The sequence below is a fragment of the Mobula hypostoma genome, chromosome 2 (assembly GCF_963921235.1).
Source record: "Mobula hypostoma chromosome 2, sMobHyp1.1, whole genome shotgun sequence".
Lineage (NCBI taxonomy): Eukaryota > Metazoa > Chordata > Chondrichthyes > Myliobatiformes > Myliobatidae > Mobula > Mobula hypostoma.
The window spans coordinates 138171377-138191616 of NC_086098.1; the positions used below are offsets into that span (position 1 = coordinate 138171377).

General features: G+C 39.4%; 1 protein-coding gene across 2 annotated transcripts in view; it reads left to right on the forward strand.

The window, feature by feature from the left end:
* The window catches only part of cdk19 (cyclin dependent kinase 19), a 180609-nt gene that overhangs the window by 62325 nt on the left and 98044 nt on the right, over window positions 1–20240 (forward strand). For both annotated transcript variants that reach the window (XM_063040761.1, XM_063040762.1), the window contains exon 4: window positions 6799–6939. In XM_063040761.1, coding sequence (XP_062896831.1) covers window positions 6799–6939 — 141 coding nt within the window. The remainder of the gene's footprint in view (window positions 1–6798; window positions 6940–20240) is intronic.

A 20240-nucleotide genomic window follows, 5' to 3' on the forward strand; every position in this document is an offset into this window, starting at 1 on the left:
AAATCCAGAATCTAGAAAGAAATAGTTGTCTTCATATTTCACATAGTAAGTACATGTCTTTCTTTAACATATTTTTTGTCGGAGGAATACAATGTACATCACATATTAAAAGGTTATCAAATGTAGAGCTAAGTCAATGATAGGCTGACTTACTTTACAAGGTTTTGGACTCTGGATTATGGAAAGCAAAGAAACAAAAAAAAATCTGCAGTTGCTGAAAATCTAAAATAAAATCATAAATAAATAAAATGACCGTCAATCACTTAAAGGGTCATCAGAAGAGCTCTTGACATAAAATCTTTTTTTTTTGTCATTTTACCAATGTCGTCTGCCCTGTTGAATGTTTCGAGTATTTTCTATTTTTAATGTGGAAATTATGATGGGAAAGAGAAGGTGCTATCTAAATTCACTAGTATGGTGATTGCACATGAAAATACAAATAGAAAAAAAATTTAGAAAACTTGGAAATTTTTTATTAGAGTAAAATATTGATTAATTTGATTGAGGTTGGTTGGAGATGTGGGGTTAAATGTTACTACTGACTCCGAGAAATTAGCTGTATGCTTGATTTTGATGTGCAGTAGGCATGTGTATAGATTTTCAGGAGATGTTTAATAAAACATTTAAAAACAAGAGATGCAATATTATAGGTTGGCAGATGGGAAGCAGACTAAGTAAAAGATGTTGGCTGGACTGAGGGAAGTTGAAACCTTGAAGTCTGTATTAGTTCTTTTATTGTCCTCATGTAATTATAGATTTCATAAGCAGGTATGAAATTAAAATTTACAGATCTATTACTAAGCACAAAATACTCTGCAGATGCTGGGGTCAAAGCAACACTTACAACACGCTGGAGGAACTTAGCAGTTCGAGCAGCATCTGTGGAAATGATGAGTCGACGTTTTGGGCCGGAACCCTTCGTCAGGACTGTAGAGGGAAGGGGCAGAGGTCCTATCAAGAAGGTGAGGGGATGGTGGGAAGGAGAAGGCTAGTAGGTTTCAGGTGAAAAACCAGTAAGGGGAAAGATACAGGGGTGGGGGTGGGGAAGCAGGGAGGTTGATAGGCAGGAAAGATGAAGAAGGAATAGGGGAAAACACAATGGGTAGTAGAAGGAGGCAGAACCATGAGGGAGGTGATAGGCAGCTGACGGAGGGGGCAGAGTGACATAGGGATAGAGGAAGGGAGGGGGAGGGAATTACCGGAAGTTGGAGAATTCTGTGTTCATACAGAGGGGCTGGAGACTATCTAGACGGTATATGAGGTGTTGCTCCTGCAACCTGAGTTTAGCCTCATCCTGGCAGTAGAGGAGGCCATATATGGACATATCTGAATGGGAATGGGAAGCAGAGTTGAAGCGGTGGCTACTGGGAGATCCCGTCTGTTGTGGTGGACGGAGCGGAGGTGCACGACGAAGCAGTCCCCCAATCTGCGTCAGGTTTCACTGATGTAGAGGAGGCCGCACCGGGAGCGCCGGATGCAATAGATGACCCCAACAGACTCACAAGTGAAGTGTTGCCTCACCTAGGAGGACTGTTTGGGGCCCTGAATGGTGGCAAGAGAGGAGGTGTAGGGACAGGTGTAGCACTTACACTTACATGGATAAGTGCCAGGTGGGAGATTCGTGGGGAGGGACGTGTGGATCAGGGAGTCGCGGAGGGACCGATCCCTGCGGAAAGCAGAGAGGGGTGGAGAAGGAAAGATGTGCTTAGTGGTGGGGGGGTCCTGTTGAAGGTGGTGGAAGTTGCGGAGGATAATGTGCTAGATCCGGAGGCTGGTGGGGTGGTAGGTGAGGACAAGGGGAACGCTGTCCCTATTGTGGTGGCGGGAGGATGGGATGAGGGCCGAAGTGCGGGAAATAGAGGAGATGCGGGTGAGGGCATCATTGATGACGGCAGAAGGGAAACCACGATCCTTAAAGAAAAAGGACATTTGAGATGTCCTGGAATGGAAAACCTCATCCGGGGAGCAGATACGGTGGAACTGGGAATAGGGAATGGCGTTTTTGCATGTGGCGGGGTGGGAAGAGGTATAGTCGAGGTAGTTCTGAGAGTCAGTGGGCTTGTAGAAGATATCAGTGGACAGTCTGTCTCCAGAGATGGAGACTGAGAGATCGAGAAAGGGGAAAGAAGTGTCCGAGATAGACCAAGTGAATTTGAGGGCTGGGTGGAAGTTTCAAATAAAGTCGATGAAATTGACGAGCTCAGCATGGGTGCAAGAAGCAGCACCAATGTAGTCGTCAATGTACCGAAGGAAAAGTTGGGGAGCGGTACCAGAATAGGTTTGGAGCACAGACTGTTCCACATAACCAATGAAGAGGCAGGCATAGCTGGGGCCCATGCGAGTTCCCATAGCTACACCCTGAGTCTGAAGAAAGTGAGAAGAGCCAAAAAAGAAGTTATTAAATGTGAGAACCAGTTCCGCCAGCCGGAGGAGGGTAGTGTTGGTGGGGAACTGGTGAGGTTTATTGTCCAGAAAGTAGCGGAGGGCTTTGAGGCCTTCTTGATGGGGAATGGAGGTGTATAAGGATTGGACATCCATAATGAAAATGAAGTGGTCAGGACCGGGGAACTGGAAGTTATTGAAGAGGTGGAGGGCATGGGATGTATCCGGGATGTAGGTGGGGAGGAACTGAACTGTGGGTGACAAAATGTAGCCTAGGTAGGCAGATACAAGTTCGGTGGGACAGGAGCAGGCAGTAACTATGGGTCTACCAGGACAGTCAGGCTTGTGGATCTTGAGGAGGAGGTAAAACCGAGCGGTACAGGGTGTGGGAATTTTGAGTTTAGCGGCTGAGGATGGAAGGTCTCCGGAGTTGATAAGGGTGGTGATGGTACAGGAGACAATGGTTTGATGTTTTTTGGTGGGGTCCTGTTCCATGGGTAAGTAAGAGGAGGTGTCAGAGAGCTGCCGTTTGGCCTCAGTGAGGTAGAGGTCCATCTGCCAGACTATTATTAAGCAGTAGGTTTGACAAATGATGAGGTGGCTGTAGAATACTTAAGACAGGACAGATCAATGAAATAGCCATTTAAGTGGAAGGTGCAGTTTAAAGCAGGTGACATATTTTGCAGAAATAGGGGAAAATGCTCATGATTTTGACCTAGTTGTTCCATTGGAAGTATAAGATAATGGGCCAGTAAAATTTGGGATTTTAAAGTAAATGCATAGAATACAAGTACGAAAGAAGTTAAAATAAATGTATGCCCTGGAAGGAAGTCTCTGAATAGTCAAGCTGCTTAGTAGTAGAAATTATATTGAAGCCAGAAGAGAAACTAAGCCTTGGGGAAAGGTGAGAACTTTGGCAGAAAAGAAAAAAGATTAGATTTAATCTAGGTATTTAAAATCTTGAAGTGCTTTGAAAGGGTGAATAGGAAGACTTATGAGGTGATCAGAACTAAATGGTCAGAATTCCAAAGCCAAGTATCTGTCATAAAAGTCAGCACGAGGAAGTACGCACTCAGTGGCCGCTTTATTAGGTACACCTGTACAATTGCTTGATACAAATTTCCAATAAGCCAATCATGTGGCAGCAACTGAAAGCATAAAAGCATGCAGACATGGTTATGAAGTTCAGTTGTTGTTCAGACCTAACATCAGAATGGTAAAAATATGTGATCTAAGTGGCTTTGACTGTGGAATGATTGTTGGTGCCAGATGGGATGGTTTGCGTATCTCAGAAACTGCTGATCTCCTGAGATTATCACACGCAGTAGTCTCTAGAGTTTACAGAGAATGATGCAAATATCAAAAAACATCCAGTGAGTGGCAGTTCTGTGGGTGAAAACACCTTGTTAATGAGAATAATTAGACTGGTTCAAGCGGACAGGAAGGTAACCGTAACTCAAGTAACCATGCATAACAACACTGGTGTGCAGAAGAGAATCTCTGAACACACAACACATAGAACCTTCAATTGAATGGACTACAGCAGCTAAACAATTGGCGGAGATACCCAGATGGCGGAGAGGAATGAAATGTCAATACTTTGTGTTAAAAACATGCATCAGGGCTGAGACTAGTGAGGGGAAATGCCCAGTATAAAGAGGAGAGGGAGCATGGTGAGTCAGGAGCCCAAGATGATTGTGGACTTTGAGGCTGAGAAAGGTGAAGGATGAAGGGCAGTTTAGGTCAAGGAAGGAAGGGAGAGAGAGGGAGACGGAGGCAGGTGGATGATGGATGGAGGCAGAAGTAAAACAGGAGAGGCAGATGGAGTGAAGTGGGGTGAAAGTGGAGGGTGAAAAGCAGGACACAAGGCCTAACAATGTTGGAATCTGATAGGTAAGGGAAATGATAATTCTTTATACTGACTATCTTTCCCTCTCCACTCTCAGTCCTGAAGCATTGACAGTTACTTTCCCCTCCACAGATGCTGATCAACCACTGAGTTTCTCCAGCAGATTGCTTGTTGCTCCAGATTCTGACTTCTGCAGTCTCTTTTGTCTCCATTCCAAATCATGAGATGCTTGAGAAAGTTGTTCCTCAGTATCAGTTTTTCTTTTTTTTAAACATATAATTTATGTGGAACCTTATTATTAGCCATTTAACTATTGGAACATAGAACACCAACACAATACAGGCCCTTCTGCCCACAATGCTGTGCCATATATGTACTTACTTTAGAAATTACCTAGGGTTACCCATAGCCCTATTTTTCTATTAGTGGAAACACTCTGTTAACTCTCACTAAGCTCTTGATCATTTTAAACATTTCTGTATATAGATTATGTATAATATTTGAAGGATATTCTACTCCAGAGATGTAGATATACAGTAGATTCTGGTTAATTGGGCCATCGTTAATTGGGGCAGCCACCTATTTGGAACAACTCTTAAGGAACAAGAACTAATAGAGAAAATAGTTGGAATTCCCTTCATTTATCTGGAACAACTATTCCCTTTAATTGGGATAGGAGACTATTGCCAAGTGGTTTTGAACTAGCGTCAGTTGTGTGCACTTGTGTATGTCCGTTAGATGCTACACCATGCTTAATGCAAACAGTTTTAAAATAGCTTCCGTTGCATGTGTTTGTGTTCAAAAAGCAATGATTTTTGTCACTGATAGTTTGCAAGTAATAAACAGTAAGACAATTCAGAGCTGTTTTGCTGACTGTGATTTCAAGCATTCAGGATTGGAGATGCCAGAAACAGCCAGGAGTGAAAATGAACTGATTTCACTACTTCAACAAGTTAGGAACTATGAAGAATTTGAAGGAACCAACAATCATGTTTAATGTTACAATGAAAATGACAATTTGGAGGATGCAATTGTCAAAGCATTGTATGAAGGCAGTCGATTATCTGCACTGGGTGTCTGTGCTAATTTTGTTCATTTACAATCAAAAGAACATGGCAGTGTACAATGGATGAATTCCTCCATTGATAACTATTAGGAACTAATACACTGTCTAATAGTAATATAGTAGTATTGATAGTATTCTAATTTATTCCATCATCCACTTAAATACATAATTTGTTAGTATTAATTTGTTCATCTTTTTAACTATTTAACCTGTTTAACTATTTCCATGAAACTTCAGCTTATTGGGACAGCAATGGAAACAATACAGTGGATTCCGGTAATTGGGACACATCAGCACCAGTATATTGTGGCCCAATTAAGTGGCTGTCCCAATTAGCTGGTTTCATAGAAATAGTTAAAAAGGTATAAAAAAAGATAAACTACCATTTAACAGAATAACAAATTATGTATTGAAGTGAAATACAGAACAAATTAGAGCACTACCCATACTATGACAGTACTATAAAATTGTGTATTAGTTCATAATAGTTATCAATGGAGGAATTCATCCAGAGTACACTGCCACATTCTTTTGAAAAATCAACGCAGAAAGCTTGGCAACAGCTTCCTGTCCCAATTAAGCGGGAAGTGTCCCAAATAAATGAAGGGAATCCTGGCTCCTTTATCGATTAGTTTTTGTTATTTAAGAGTTGTCCCAAATAAGCAGCTGCTCTGATTTACCGATGGCTCAGTTAAGCAGAATCCCCTGTACTTGCAAATGTTGTCCTACTTCTTGTGCAAACAATTGTGGGCAAGGACATGGTCAAGCCTGAAATTTAACAGAATGGATTAGATATTTTAAATTGATCATCATCCTACAATTTATTACTACACAAGTTACTATATTGACTATGATCTTTTTCAAAATATAGTCACTATTGCAGTGTAGGGAGAAGGGTGCCAATTTGTGTACAACAAGTGCCTTGTAAACAATGAAGATAACATACCTTACTTTAAAATTATGGATTAGAGTAATTTAATTTCACCTGAAAGAGTAGATGGGACCCTAGAGACAGAGTTTATAAACCAGTGAAACGGAGTCATATGCTCTGACTTAAATCAAATGTTAATACCTATTCCCAGTGATAGCTTTGATATCCCTCTAGGTTAGCTTGCAGTACAGAGGAAATGCTGTTTCAGTAGTGGGTGCACAGCATTTCCTGTGGTTTAGTTATCAATTTTGATCATTCGGCTTGTATGTGAGTATAATAGATGACTTTATTAGAGATTATTATTAAGGGGCATTTTAATTCATGTAAAGCAGTTGTGCAACATCAGTGCAGTTACTTACAAAAGTGCTGGAAACACTGAGCAAGTCAGGCAGTGTTTATGAGCAGAGGAACAGAGTGTCAGGTTTATGACTGCTGCGTGTTTCAGGTAGTTTCTTTGTCTATATCTGATTTTCATCATCTGCAGCTTTTTTATTTCATTATTCTTAAAGTAAAATGCATTTTTTTGATACTGAGATTGAATATCTTTTTGCTCTTTTGCTTTTTGAATAGCATATTATCAAGTTCCATCGTGCCTCAAAAGCAAATAAGAAACCAGTGCAGCTGCCTAGGGGAATGGTTAAATCACTGCTTTATCAAATACTTGATGGAATTCATTATCTACATACAAATTGGGTTCTCCACAGAGACTTGGTAAGCATTAAGTTCTTAGAATGCCAATAATAAAGTAAATCTTGACTTACCATGTGGTTGTGTGAAAACAATTAATTGTTTTTAAGATCTTGTTCTGGCTTTGGACCTCTGTTGGTTGCATGCATGTTGCTGTGAATTTTTATCCATTACCTTGTGTGATCAGGAAGTATAATGTGGCCACATACATTTTATTCCATAAAAATTGAGCAATGCTTGGTGATAATCCTTCTTTGTACTTAATTTAATGTGGTCCTTGAATTAAAAGCATTGGAGATCAGTATACTAATGATATTTTGAAATAACTATTTTCACTAAATCCCAACGGCCTTGAAGCAGTAGGTCTGACAGGGCTTTTATGATGTTGAAAAAGTATCAGCTCTCAGTATGCTTTCCATTTGTCTCTTGTGAATATAGGACCTTGGATCTGCCAATTCAATGGAGATGTTTGAGGTGGCTGGTGAAGAGAGTATTTCATCGTAACCTATTGGCACTTTGTGATCCGTCTGGCAATTTTAAAAGGTCATTATGAGGGCTGTAGTCACAACATAATATAATTCTACAGATTTAGCCTTGAATTTTTTATGTGGTACTAGCCTTGCAGCTTTTATTCAGACAGGTTGTCATAAAGTTTATTTTTTCCAGTTTAAAATGTGGCATGAGGAGAAGCTTGCGAAAGCAAGTTTAATGGCAAGACTCTTGGCAGTGTAGAGGACCAGAGGGATCTTGGGGTCCGAGTCCATAGAACACTCAAAGCTGCTGCACGGGTTGACTCTGTGGTTAAGAAGGCATACGGTGCATTGGCCTTCATCAATCGTGGGATTGAGTTTAAGAGCCGAGAGGTAATGTTGCAGCTATATAGGACCCTGGTCAGACCCCACTTGGAGTATTGTGCTCAGTTCTGGTCATCTCACTACAGGAAGGATGTAAAAACCATAGAAAGGGTGCAGAGGAGATTTACAAGGATGTTGCATGGATTGGGGAGCATGCCTTATGAGAATAGGTTGAGTGAACTCAGCCTTTTCTCCTTGGAGTGACGGAGGATGAGAGGTGACCTGATAGAGGTGTATAAGATAATGAGAGGTGTTGATCGTGTGGATAGTCAGCAGCTTTTCCCCGGGCTGAAATGGTTAACACGAGAGGGCATAGTTTTAAGGTGCTTGGAAGTAGGTACAGAAGAGATGTCAGGGGTAAGTTTTTTTACGCAGAGAATGGTGAGTGCGTGGAATGGGCTGTCAGTGGCGGTGGTGGTGGAGGAAACGATAGGGTCTTTTAAGAGACTCCTGGATGGATATATGGAGTTTAGAAAAATAGAGGGCTATGGGTAAGCCTAGGCAGTTCGAAGGTAAGGACATGTTCGGCATAGTTTTGTGGGCCGAAGGGCCAGTATTGTGCTGTAGGTTTTCTATGTTTCTAAAGTAGGCTGTTTAAGTACACTACAATATTCAAATATTCACGATTCAAAGTACATTTATTATCAAAGAATATGTAAATTATACAACCTTGAGATTAGTATGAAATCCAGTTTAAAAGAATTAGTTTGACTGTGATGCTCAATCAGCATGTCAGATCAGCAGGATGCCATGGAGTCATACAGCGCAGGAAATGGCCTTTCAGAATGTAAATCACAATTTATATTCTTACCACCTAGACAGACCTTTTGTAAAACATTTCCTTAACAATGTGTATAATTAAGGAGATAGGGATTAGGAGCTACTTTAGGAAGGCAGAACAAATTAAAGCTATTTATAACTTCAAGCTTGTTCTGTTTTTGTCTCATATTCCGTACTACCTCTGGTGGACAGAAATCTTGTCAGTCTCAGATTTAAAATTAGCAATTTGCCTGATATCAATTGCCATGTAAAATACTAAATTCCACCATCTATAACCTTGATGTATTTGTGTAATCTTTGGGTTTTTTCACAATCCCCAAAGGACCTATCTTCAGTTTTTAGATTCTTGTCTCTTGTCCAGGCTTCCCAGAGGTTTGCCTTAATTGGTACACTCTCTCCTCCAAATTTATCCCATTCATACCTAATTTGCCACAAAGTATATAACCTTTTAAGGTATGTTGCTCAGAAATGTTTTAATATACCAGGTGGGTCTAACCAATTGCTATGTAATTTCTATACCCTTGTATTCCAGTTTCCTAACATATTTTTTCCTCATGGCCCTGTAGAAGAAAAACATTTATCTATAATGACGCAAAACAATAATAGATCTGCTGACTAGAAAATATGTTAAACCAAAATTGGGTAATGAGCACTAATTCAAAAAAGAACTAATGTTAGACATCAATAGTCATGCTCAAAAAAGATAAAGAGAGGTACACTTCTTTGTCTAAAACACTGAGATTTGGAAGGTTGGGGGCTCATTATTAAAATTTTAATAACAACTGAATGAAAGAAAAGAAGATTTCTGCTGACAGGGAAACCTAGGACAAGGGACTAAGTAGAAAATTTAGATGTGCTTCTAGAACCGTCAATTTAGTGGACACAGTTCATTATTAATTAGAATGAGTAATCAAATCTAATATTGTCCCTATGTCCAAAGTTCAGAGTATGTATACATTATACAACCTTGAGATTCGTCTCCTAGTTGGTAGCCTTGAAACAAAGAAACCCAAAAGAACCCATATATAAAAAAGACCCAGTGTGCAGATAAAAAAACACAGCAAACCCACAAAAAACTCATTTAAAAAAAGAACCCATAAAAAAAGACCATTGAACACCCAATGTGCAGAGAAAAAAAAACATCATGCAGACAATAACCGCAAGCAAATAGTGTCATGAACTGAAGCCTGCAAAGGGAGTCTTATAGTTCCGTATAGTTCCACATCCTGCAAAACAGTGAATTCATTCCAATTAGGGTAACAAGGTGAAAATGGCATGTCACATATGCTATTGAGTCCATTTCTTGTTTTGATTTGTATCATTCTTAAAGTTGAAAATTGCAATTTGTACTTGTACATTGTTGAGAAGTTCTGTAGCAACAGATTACTTGTCTTACTCAGTAATGGAAGAACTAATCCAAAACAATGACAAATTGTACAATGTCATGTATTGTTAGTATGCAAGATTCTCATGCATGAGTTAATGGGCCAGAATGCTAACTGCTGTCCTATAAGTTAATTGCTAAGCTATAATTTTGCCTTTATAACATTTGGCAAAACGTGGCAATTCCATACATTAAAGTGAAGTAACTGTCAAACAAGCATATATCTGAACTTTGAATTTATTGTTCTTTTTGTAATGGTGCCACAGTAGTATAGTGGTTGCAGCAACTTGTACTCTTATTCAGGTATTAATCTATTATAATTGCTTTGTAATTTGCTTCTGTCTGCATTGTTTGCAGCATTACTTACCTTTGTATCATTTGAAAATATGTGGCCTATAATCATCTAAGCTGCTTACAGTTACAGTGAATAGCTCTGGCCTCAAAATAGATCCATGCAGTGAAGTAACCAGTCATCACGATAGTAATGTATTCAAAAAGTTCGGACAGGTTTAGTATTCTTGTATCCCTGTTGTTTATTTTCTTAATCAGTTTAAAACTTTTGAAGATATTTAAGCACTTTTGAGTGGAGATTCAGTCACACAGCACTAAAAATATATGATAGAGTACTGTTGAAAAGTGACTTTAACCTGGACTGGAAAAATATTGCAACCATTTCTAGTTATTTTATAATCCTCATTCATTTTTTGTGGAATTTTCATTTTCTTTGGTATTTCAAATTGGTAATTGTTGTATAAATCTACATCATATAAAATCAGTTGTGGTACAGCATGCAAGATTTACCTGCGGTGAGAATTTCAGCAATTCTCCAACTCACCTGTTGTTTTTATGTGCTCACTGAACAATCAGATTATAAAAAACCTCCCTACCACGGAAATGCACTTATAAGGACCATCACTAAGCAGTACATTTTGTCTTTGCTGAGATTGCCAATTTTCTACAACCTCACATACATTTCTCACGTGGCTGGATTGCTTTGCTCATGGAGGTCAGGGTCAGGGTCACACTTAGCTTCTTAGCTTCAGGATTATTGGAGGTTACAGTTGCTACTTAGTTCTGTGGTATCTGAGTTTGTTGCTCATTGTCATATTAAGGATGTCACTCAAAATCCATATCCAGTAGAGGAGACCTTTTTAAGATTTCTTTCAGCAAGCAGAGTAGATACATCCATTTGCCTGTTCTCCAGGCTTCCCCAGAGTGCAGGCAAGACTGCATTTGTGTCCTTAAAGAGACCTGCCTGGCAACTTTCTACTATGAGCATTTGACTTAAGTCACAGAGGGCCTTTATGGCACATATGAACAAAACAGTTTCATAGAGGTATCCGAAGCAAGATGGACTGAATGAGTTCTGTTATGTAATTACGGTCAATACTATTCACAGAATCCAGTTTATAATAAACAGGAAAGACCAGTAATTTACAGTTCTGGATGTGATAAATTTATTTTCCATGCATTAAAATGCCTGTGTATGATCATTGGCTGGCACACACATAAGTAGAAAAGCTCACCTGAAACTTGTACCACTGGAGTCTGATGGCATGGCTGTATAGCTGTATAATATTGAAACAATATGACAAGAGCTGCATAACTTCCTTATTTAGCAGCTCAGCACGGGGTAGGCCCTTATGGCCCTTCCAGCCACACCATCCCAGCAACCTCACAACCTGATTAACCCTAACCTAATCATGGGACTATTTTCAATGACCAATTAACCTACCCGGTACATTTTTGGACTACGGGAGGAAACCGGAGCACATGGGGGAAATTCACAGGTTCCACGGAGTGGACATGTAAGACTCCTTACAGAATGGTGATGGAATTGAACTCCAAACTCCAGAACACCCCAAGCTGTAATAGTGCTGCAGTAACCACTACACTACAGTTGTGCCATTAGAAAGAGCAGTTGTGGAATTTATATTAATTGGGGAATTAGCTAATGAAATCTGTAACTCAAAACAATAAATCTCATCTCAGTAATGCTACCCACATAATCACAAGCCAAATTATCACAAAAACCTTTCTGGTTTGCTTAGGTCTTTCAGCAGAGGAAACCTTAAAACTAGGTCTAGCCTATACACGACTCCAGATCAGATGTTACCTGCTTCCTCTGTTCAGGTCAAATAGGAATTCCAATAATTGCCAGTATTGCCAGCAGTGTGTTTATCTTGTAAACAAAATTGTCTCCCTCCCCCCTGCTTTGCCTCAATTTATTGGTTATTGTTTTTCTCAACTGGTGTATTTCTAGACTCTACTATTTTAATTCTAAATTGTTGAATAGGATGCAGTACTATTCTAAATTGTAGTCTCTGATTTATTTATTTAGAGATTCTGCCCTTCTGGCCCAATGAGCCCAAGCTGTCCAATTACACCAATGTAACTAATTAATATACTAACTTGTACGTCTTTGGAATGTAGGAGGAAACTGGTACACCCAGAGGAGACCTACATGGTCATAGGGAGAAAGTACAAGCTCCTTATAGACAGTGGCGGAATTGAACCTGAGTCGCTGGCACTGTAATAGTGTTAATGCTAACTGCTATGCTACTGTGCAATCCACATCTGAAAGTCTGCCACCTTTATCCAAACTCCAGTTACTGCTCCAGTGAAATTTGGGATATTTTACTAGATTAAAAATGGTACAATATAAATAGTTTTGTCATTCTGTGAGGAAAAAAGCAATAATCAAATGAAAATGGGTGTAGCTCAGCAGATATTTCCCATTAAGTTGCTTAAATGAATTATGAATGGCTTTTTTTTCAAACAGTGCAAATCAGAACAATCAAGTCATATTTTTGTAGTTTCCTTTGAACCAGCTTTTCTTAGTAAGAAGTCATTTAATTCTGCAAAATATATGTAGGGCTGCAGTATTTATGACAGACATTTTGGAAGAATTGGAAACTAAATTTATAAGTAACTTATGAAACATAACAAATTGCTTTCTAAAACTATGTGAGCACAAATGTTCCAATTATTTTAGTAATGGCAAATTTTCAAAATAAAACATCAGTATGCAGTATTACTGCCATTTGATAAGTTTTAACAAACAGTAAATGGATACAGAAAGGCTATTTTCAAAATTCATTCTCATTGAAAGATTAATCTTATTTCTTACAAAACAAACCACAACACATTATCTGCATACCCATGAAAGCTGTTGAAACCATTAGACATAGGAGCACAATTAGACCATTTGGCCCATTGAGTCTGCTCTGCCATTTGGTCATGACTGATTTATTTTTCCCTATCAACCCCATTCTCCTACTTTCTCACTGTAACGCTTGACACCCTTACTAATCAAGAATCTATCAAACTCCACTTTAAGTACAATTTGTGCTGGATCTGTGGAATTTATTGCCACAGATAGTTGTGGAGGCCAAGTCTTTGGGTATATTTAGAGTGGAGTTGATAGGTTTTTGATTAGTGAGGATGACAAAGATTACAGGGAAAACATAGAAGGGGGTTGAGAGGGAAAATAAATCAGCCACTATCGAATGATGGAGCAGACTTGATGAACTGAATGGTCTAATTCTGCTCCAATATCTTATGGCTTTCCACAGATTCACCACCCTATAGCGTAAGAAATTCTTCATCATCTCTGCTCTAAAAGGACAGCCTTTTATTCTGAGTCTGTGCCATCTGGCAGGTCTTTTAATATTCATTAGGTTTCAGTCGTATAGAAATGTAATGAAAATGCAATTATAAATCACTGATCTCATCTTGGAAATAATCCAAACTGTTTCACAAAATCAAATGATTCTGCAGTCAAACGATTTCAAGAAATTTGCAATTTAAAAGAAGAAAATTCAATAATATTTAACGCATTGTTTTTGTACAAACTTAAGAAGAAGTTGTTCAGATTACTCCCACTTTCTAGCTCTCAACCTGTGCCTTTTAGCATTCACCACAGCAAGTGCACTGCCTAGTTCTTGATAAATGAATGAAGGACTTCTGCTTCAACTATTCTGGGGGCTGCTAGATAACACACAGTATTTCTCACTCTCCACTTATTAGACCCACCAGTCTCTTTAATCTATCCCGCCATTAATTATTGATCACTCAACCATAGGAAATAGTTAATTTCTACTTACTCTGTCTAGGTGTTTCATAATTTTTTTTACACTGATCAAATATTTCCTTATCCTCCTCTGTTCCAAAGAAAACAAACCCAGTATATTGCCTTATTAATACATTTCTCTATTCTTTGCAAAATTCTCATAACTATTCTGTAAATCCTTTCTGGTATTATCACATCATTCCTGAAATATCACTTGAAAATAGTACTTATCTGTGGCTAAAGTATTTTCAGCACATTAAGCTGCTTTTATTTTTTTGTGTCTTGCTCAAAAAGGCATCCTCCATGCTTTTTTAACTTCCTTTGTTCATTTGCCTTGCTGTCTTCAGAGATCTGTGGGTATATATTGCTGGTTCCTTATTCCTTTAATCCTCACAATATCCCAAAATTTATCGCACTTTTCCTTGGTTTATTTTTTTCTTAAAATGTATTCTTTAAATTTGCCCCTGTTGGCCCACATAACCATTGTTATTCACTTGAGGTTTACAGTCTCAATTGTGAAGGTATTTTTTCTGATGAAGGCTCTAGATCTAATCGTCTCAGGATAAGAAAACTATAATGAGTGTTAGAGAGTTATAAAGCAGAGAAACAGGCCCTTCAACCCACGTAGTTCATGCTGAACTATTATTGTACCTGGTACCATCAACTCGCACCTGGTTTATAGCCCTTTAGACCTCTCCCATCCATATACCTATCCAAACTTCTCTTGAATGTTACAATTGAACCCACATCCACCACTTCCACTGGCAGCTCATTCCACACTTTGTACCACCCTCTGAGTGAAGAAGATCCCCTCAGGTTCTCCTTAAAATTTTCACCTTTCGCTTTTAACCTGACTTTCTAGTCTCAACCAACTTTAGTGGAAAAAGCCAGCTTGTATTTATCTTATCTATACCCCTCATAATTTTATGTACCTCTATCAAATTTCCCCTCATCCTCTGGGGAATTCAACCTTTCCTTATAACTCAAGTACTAGCAACATCCTTGTAAGTTTTCTTTGTACTCTTTTAATCTTATTGATATCTTTCTTGTAGGTAGGTGACCAGAACTGTACACAGCACTCCATATTTGGCCTCACCAACATCTTATATAACTTCAACATAACATCCCGACTGATGTACAGGTGTCCCCCGCTTTTCGAACGTTCGTTTTACGAAACCTCATTGTTATGAAAGACCTACATTAGTACCCCGTTTTCGCTTTCAGAAGGTGTTTTCACTGTTATGAAAAAAATTCAGCACGCGATAAAAAATCAGCGCGCGAAAAAAGGTGAGCGTGATAAAAGGCAGCACGTGCCCCAAGCAGCCGCTCTCCCCCGGATTCGGAACTGCATTGCTTTAACACGTGCCTGTGAGCAGCCGTTTGCAAGATGAGTTCTATGGTATCGGAAAAGCTTGAAAGAGCTCGTAAGAGTGTTACACTTACGGTAAAACTAGACATAATTAGGCGTTTTGATCGTGGTGAACGAAATAAGGATAAAGTGAGTTTGGCTTGTGGAAGCTGATGAACATGATGTCGAAGAGGTTTTGGCGTCCCATCACCAAGAACTGACAGATGAAGAGCTGATGCAATTGGAAGAAAAAAGGATAACAATCGAAACCGAATGAGTAATGATAAAGTACGACTTTAATTTTGAAAGGGTACGTCGGTTTAGGAGATATTTGCAGGATGGTTTGAGTCCTTATTAAAGAACTGTGTGATAGAAAAATGCGCAAGGCTCAGCAGTCAAGCAAGCCTTCCACATCAGCCACAGCAGACAACGAACCTCGACCTTCGACATTGAGGCGGGCAGAGATAGAAGAAGATGAGCTGCCTGCTCTAATGGAAAAGACAACGAGATAACACCCAGTGTCCCACCACCCCAACCCCCAGGCCACTGACAGATACCGATTCACGGAGAATACAACGGTAGCCGGGAGACACACAGCACATCTTTAAGAAAAAACCCGAAATAAACATGCTAACTAATTAGGTGCCGCCGACACGTAATTGTTGGCTCAGATCAGAGACGACGCAATCAGAAATCTTTTCTTAATTTTTTTCTTAAAGATGTGCTGTGTACCTCCTGGCTACCACTGCATTCCTGCATGCTTTGCAACAATGTATCGCTCGGCGGCCTGGAGGGTGGGGTCCACTCCACCACCCAACCTGTGACGACTCAGTCTAACACACCATCATCAGTGCTCTCGGCAAGCTATCTTCCCGATTCCCATAAGTGATACTACACTGTACATACATTATTTCTACTTTATACAGGCTGTGTATTTTTACGTGTTATTTGGTATGATTTGGCAGCTTCATAGCTTAAAGGTTACTGGAGAGAGTGTTCTTGCCAACAGCGCTTGCGTGAGATTTCCTGCCGACGGCGCTTGCGTGAGATTTTTGCTACGGAGAACAGTTCAGTAATGATTGTGGAAAAGTATTTCTACTTTATATAGGCTGTGTATTTATCATATCATTCCTGCTTTTACTATATGTTACTGTTATTTTAGGTTTTATGTGTTATTTGGCATGATTTGGTAGGTTTTTTTGGGTCTGCGAACGCTCACAAAATTTTCCCATATAAGTAAATGGTAATTGCTTCTTCGCTTTACGACATTTTGGCTTATGAACCGTTTCATAGGAACGCTGTACCTTCGGATGGCGGGGGAAACTAGTACTCAGTATTTTATGAAGGTCAATGTGTCAAAAGCTCTTTTTACAACCCTCTCTACCAATGACACCACTTTCAAGGAATTATGAACCTGTATTCTCATATTCCTTACTTCAACTGCGATCAGCGTCCTACCGTTCACTGTGTATATCCAACCCTGGTTTGTCCTTGAAAAGTGCAGCACCATACGCTTGTCCACATTAAATTCCATCTGCAAGCTTTCAACCCACTTTTCCAGCTGGTCCAGATCCTGCTGCAGGCAATGATAGTCTTTCTCGCTGTCCATTACAGCCCCAATCTTGATATCTGAAAATTTGCTGATCCAGTTTAACACAGATTATGAAGACACACAGGCCTCTTTTATTGTCATTTAGTAATGCATGCATTAAGAAATAATACAATTTTCCTCTGGTGTGATATCACAAAACACAGGACAGACCAAGACTGAAAAAACTAACAAAACCACATAATTATAACATATAGTTACAACAGTGCAACAATACCGTAACTTGATGAAGAACAGTCCATGAGCACAGTAAGAAGTTCAAAGTCTCTCAAATGTCCCACATCTCACGCAGACGGGAGAAAGAAGAAAAACTCTCCCTGCCATGCTCGACCACAGTCCGACTGTGAGTCGTCCGAAAACTTCGAGCCTCCGATCAGCTCTCCGGTACTGAGTACCGAGCACCATCTCTATCCGAGCGATTCGACCTCAATCTTGGTTGCCAACAGCAGGCAAAGCTGGGGATTTTGAGGCCTTCCCTCCGGAAGATTCATGATTGTGCAGTAACGATAGCAGCAAACGGGCGTTCCAGAAATTTCTCCAGATGTTCCTCTGTGCTTTCACATCTGTCTCCATCAAATCAGAATTGTCCACGGCCCCTATTTAACGGATACGATATCATTTTCACCGGAGGGCTGCGCACGCGTGGCGCGCTGCCCTCTCTTCCCACCGATACAAATCACTCATATAAATGACAAACAAACAACTGACCCAGTAATAATCCCTGTGGCACATCACTAGTCACAGGCCTCCAGTCAGAAAGACATCGATCTTCTACCACTCTCTGGCTTCTCCCACTGAGCCAATGTTGAATCCAATTTACTACTTCATCTTGAATGCCAAGAACCTTCTTGACCAACCTGCCCTGTCAGAACTTGTCAAAGGCCTCACTAACGTCCATGTAGAAAACATCCTCTGCCTTTCCTTCATCAACGTTCCTGGTAATCTTAGTCACGATCTACCATGCATAAAGGTATGTTGACTATCCTTAATCAGGTCCTGTCTATCCAAATACTTGTATATCCTCTTCCTTAAAATACTTTACAATAATTTTCCCATTACTGACGGCAGGCTTTTCTGACTTTTTTTTAGAGCCTTTTCTGAACAATGAGCAAATTTAGCTATCCTCCAGTCCTCTGACACCTTACCCATAGCTCAGGACATTTTAAATATCTCAGCCAGAGCTCCTGCGATTTCTGCACTATCTTCCCTCAAGATCTGAGGAGGACACCTTGTCAGGCCCTGGTGAACACCTCCACTTCTGTAATCTGGATATGGTCCATGACTTCACTACTGTTGTGCCTCAGTTCTACAGACTCTGTAACAACCTTCTGAGTAAATACAGATGTAAAAAATCCATTTAAGAGCTCCTACATCTCTTTTGGCTCCATGTATACATGGCCACATTGATCTTCCAATGGACCAAGTTTGTCCCTTGCAATCCTTTTGCTCTTAATATTTCTGTAGAAGCCCTTGGGATTCTCCTTCAATTTGTCTGCTGGAGCAACCTTATGCCTTCTTTTAGCTCTGCTGATTTCCCTCTTAAGTATTCTCGTACATTTCTTATACGCCTCAAGTGCCTCATTTATTCCTTGCTGTTTATACCTGTCATGTTCCTCCTCCTCTTTCCCAAGTAAGGTCTCAATATTCCTTGAAATGCAAGCTTTCCTTATTTTGTTTTTATTCAAATAGGAACATACAAATTCTGTACTCACAATACTTCACTTCTGCATGCCTATCATCTTTTTACCAGAAAACAACCTATCCCAATTCACACTTGCCAGATCTTTCCTGATACCATCAAAATTGGGCTTTCTCCAATTTAGAATCTCAACCTGAGAAGCAGACCTCCATAATAATTCTCCATAATTATTTTGAAACTAATAGAATTATGATTACTAGATGGAAGGTGTTTTGCTACACATACTTCTGTTACCTGTACCATCTTGTTCCCTAATAGGAGATCCAGCATCACACATTCTTTTTTTAGGACTTCTATATATTAAGGAAAATTTTCTGAACACATTTGACAAACTGTATCCCATCCAGCCCATTTACAGAATGGGAGTCCCAATCAATATGTGGAAAATTAAAATCACCTCCAATCACAACGTTATTTTTCATGCTTTTTAAACAGAGTGAATCTTTGAAACTCTATTCTAGAGGACTAAGTCTACTGAGTTATTAAGTATGTTCAAGATGGCTGAAGATCAGATAATAAGGAAAATGGAACGTTTTGTGGATTGAGCTGGAAAATGGAGTTGAGGCCAGAGTTTAGATCAACTATAGTGTGTTTGAATAGTGGGCAGCTTATAAAATACTTATGCTTATTTTCCTATGTTCTCATTAGTTCTTGTTCCTCACAATCAACTACATGGTCAATTCTTATATCATTTGCAAACTTCTTAATCATGCTTCCTACTTTTAAGTGTAGATAATCCCGTATATACCACAAAAAGCAAGTGACACAGCAATGAGCTCCGTGAAATCCAAGCAAAAATTAAGTATTAGTTGACTGCAACATAGGTCATAAGCTGTTTTATGAAGAGGAGAAAACTGAACCAGTTAAGTATGTGCTGCCTGATCTGCTGAACATTTCATGCATTGCCCACATTATCTTGCTTTGTACTTGTGTGCTGAAGTCTGGTTGCATACACATTTGAATTTTTTATGTGACTGAAAAATCATACAGAACTATAAATTATAGAACTTCAAAGAGGTAGATTTCTTTCCTATTAAAATGTACTTGTTGCTTTGTACAAGTCCATGTGAAACTAGATCAAGGGTTCCCAGCCTTTTTTTTAATGCTATAGGCTCCTATCATTAATTGATGGGTCTGTGGACCCCAAGTTGAAAACCTCTAAACTGGACGAATACGAGATTAAACACTTCATAGAGAAAATATGATTATTTTCACTGAATATATTTCCAGTGGTTTCTTTTTAAAAGTCAGTGTCTTTTCTCTAAGCTTCAGTTTCTAACTGCTGCTGACCACACTATTGCCTGTTCTTTGAATAGAATATTGTTTGGAAGTTATTGATCAAAAATCGGATTTGATTGAGGTTAGGCTCTGGCATATCCACTCACAATCTCTTGAGTTAATCCGTCTTTAAGAATACAAATGTTTCTTAAAACATCCTGTGCCATTTGTCATGGAAGTCTGCTTTAATCAATGATTATTGTTTGTGTAAACAATTTTCTCACACTGCCCACAATTTACCATTTACTAATTTGAGTCTATGTTCCCTATGGCGGTGAAGATTAAGTAGGAATTTGCAAGA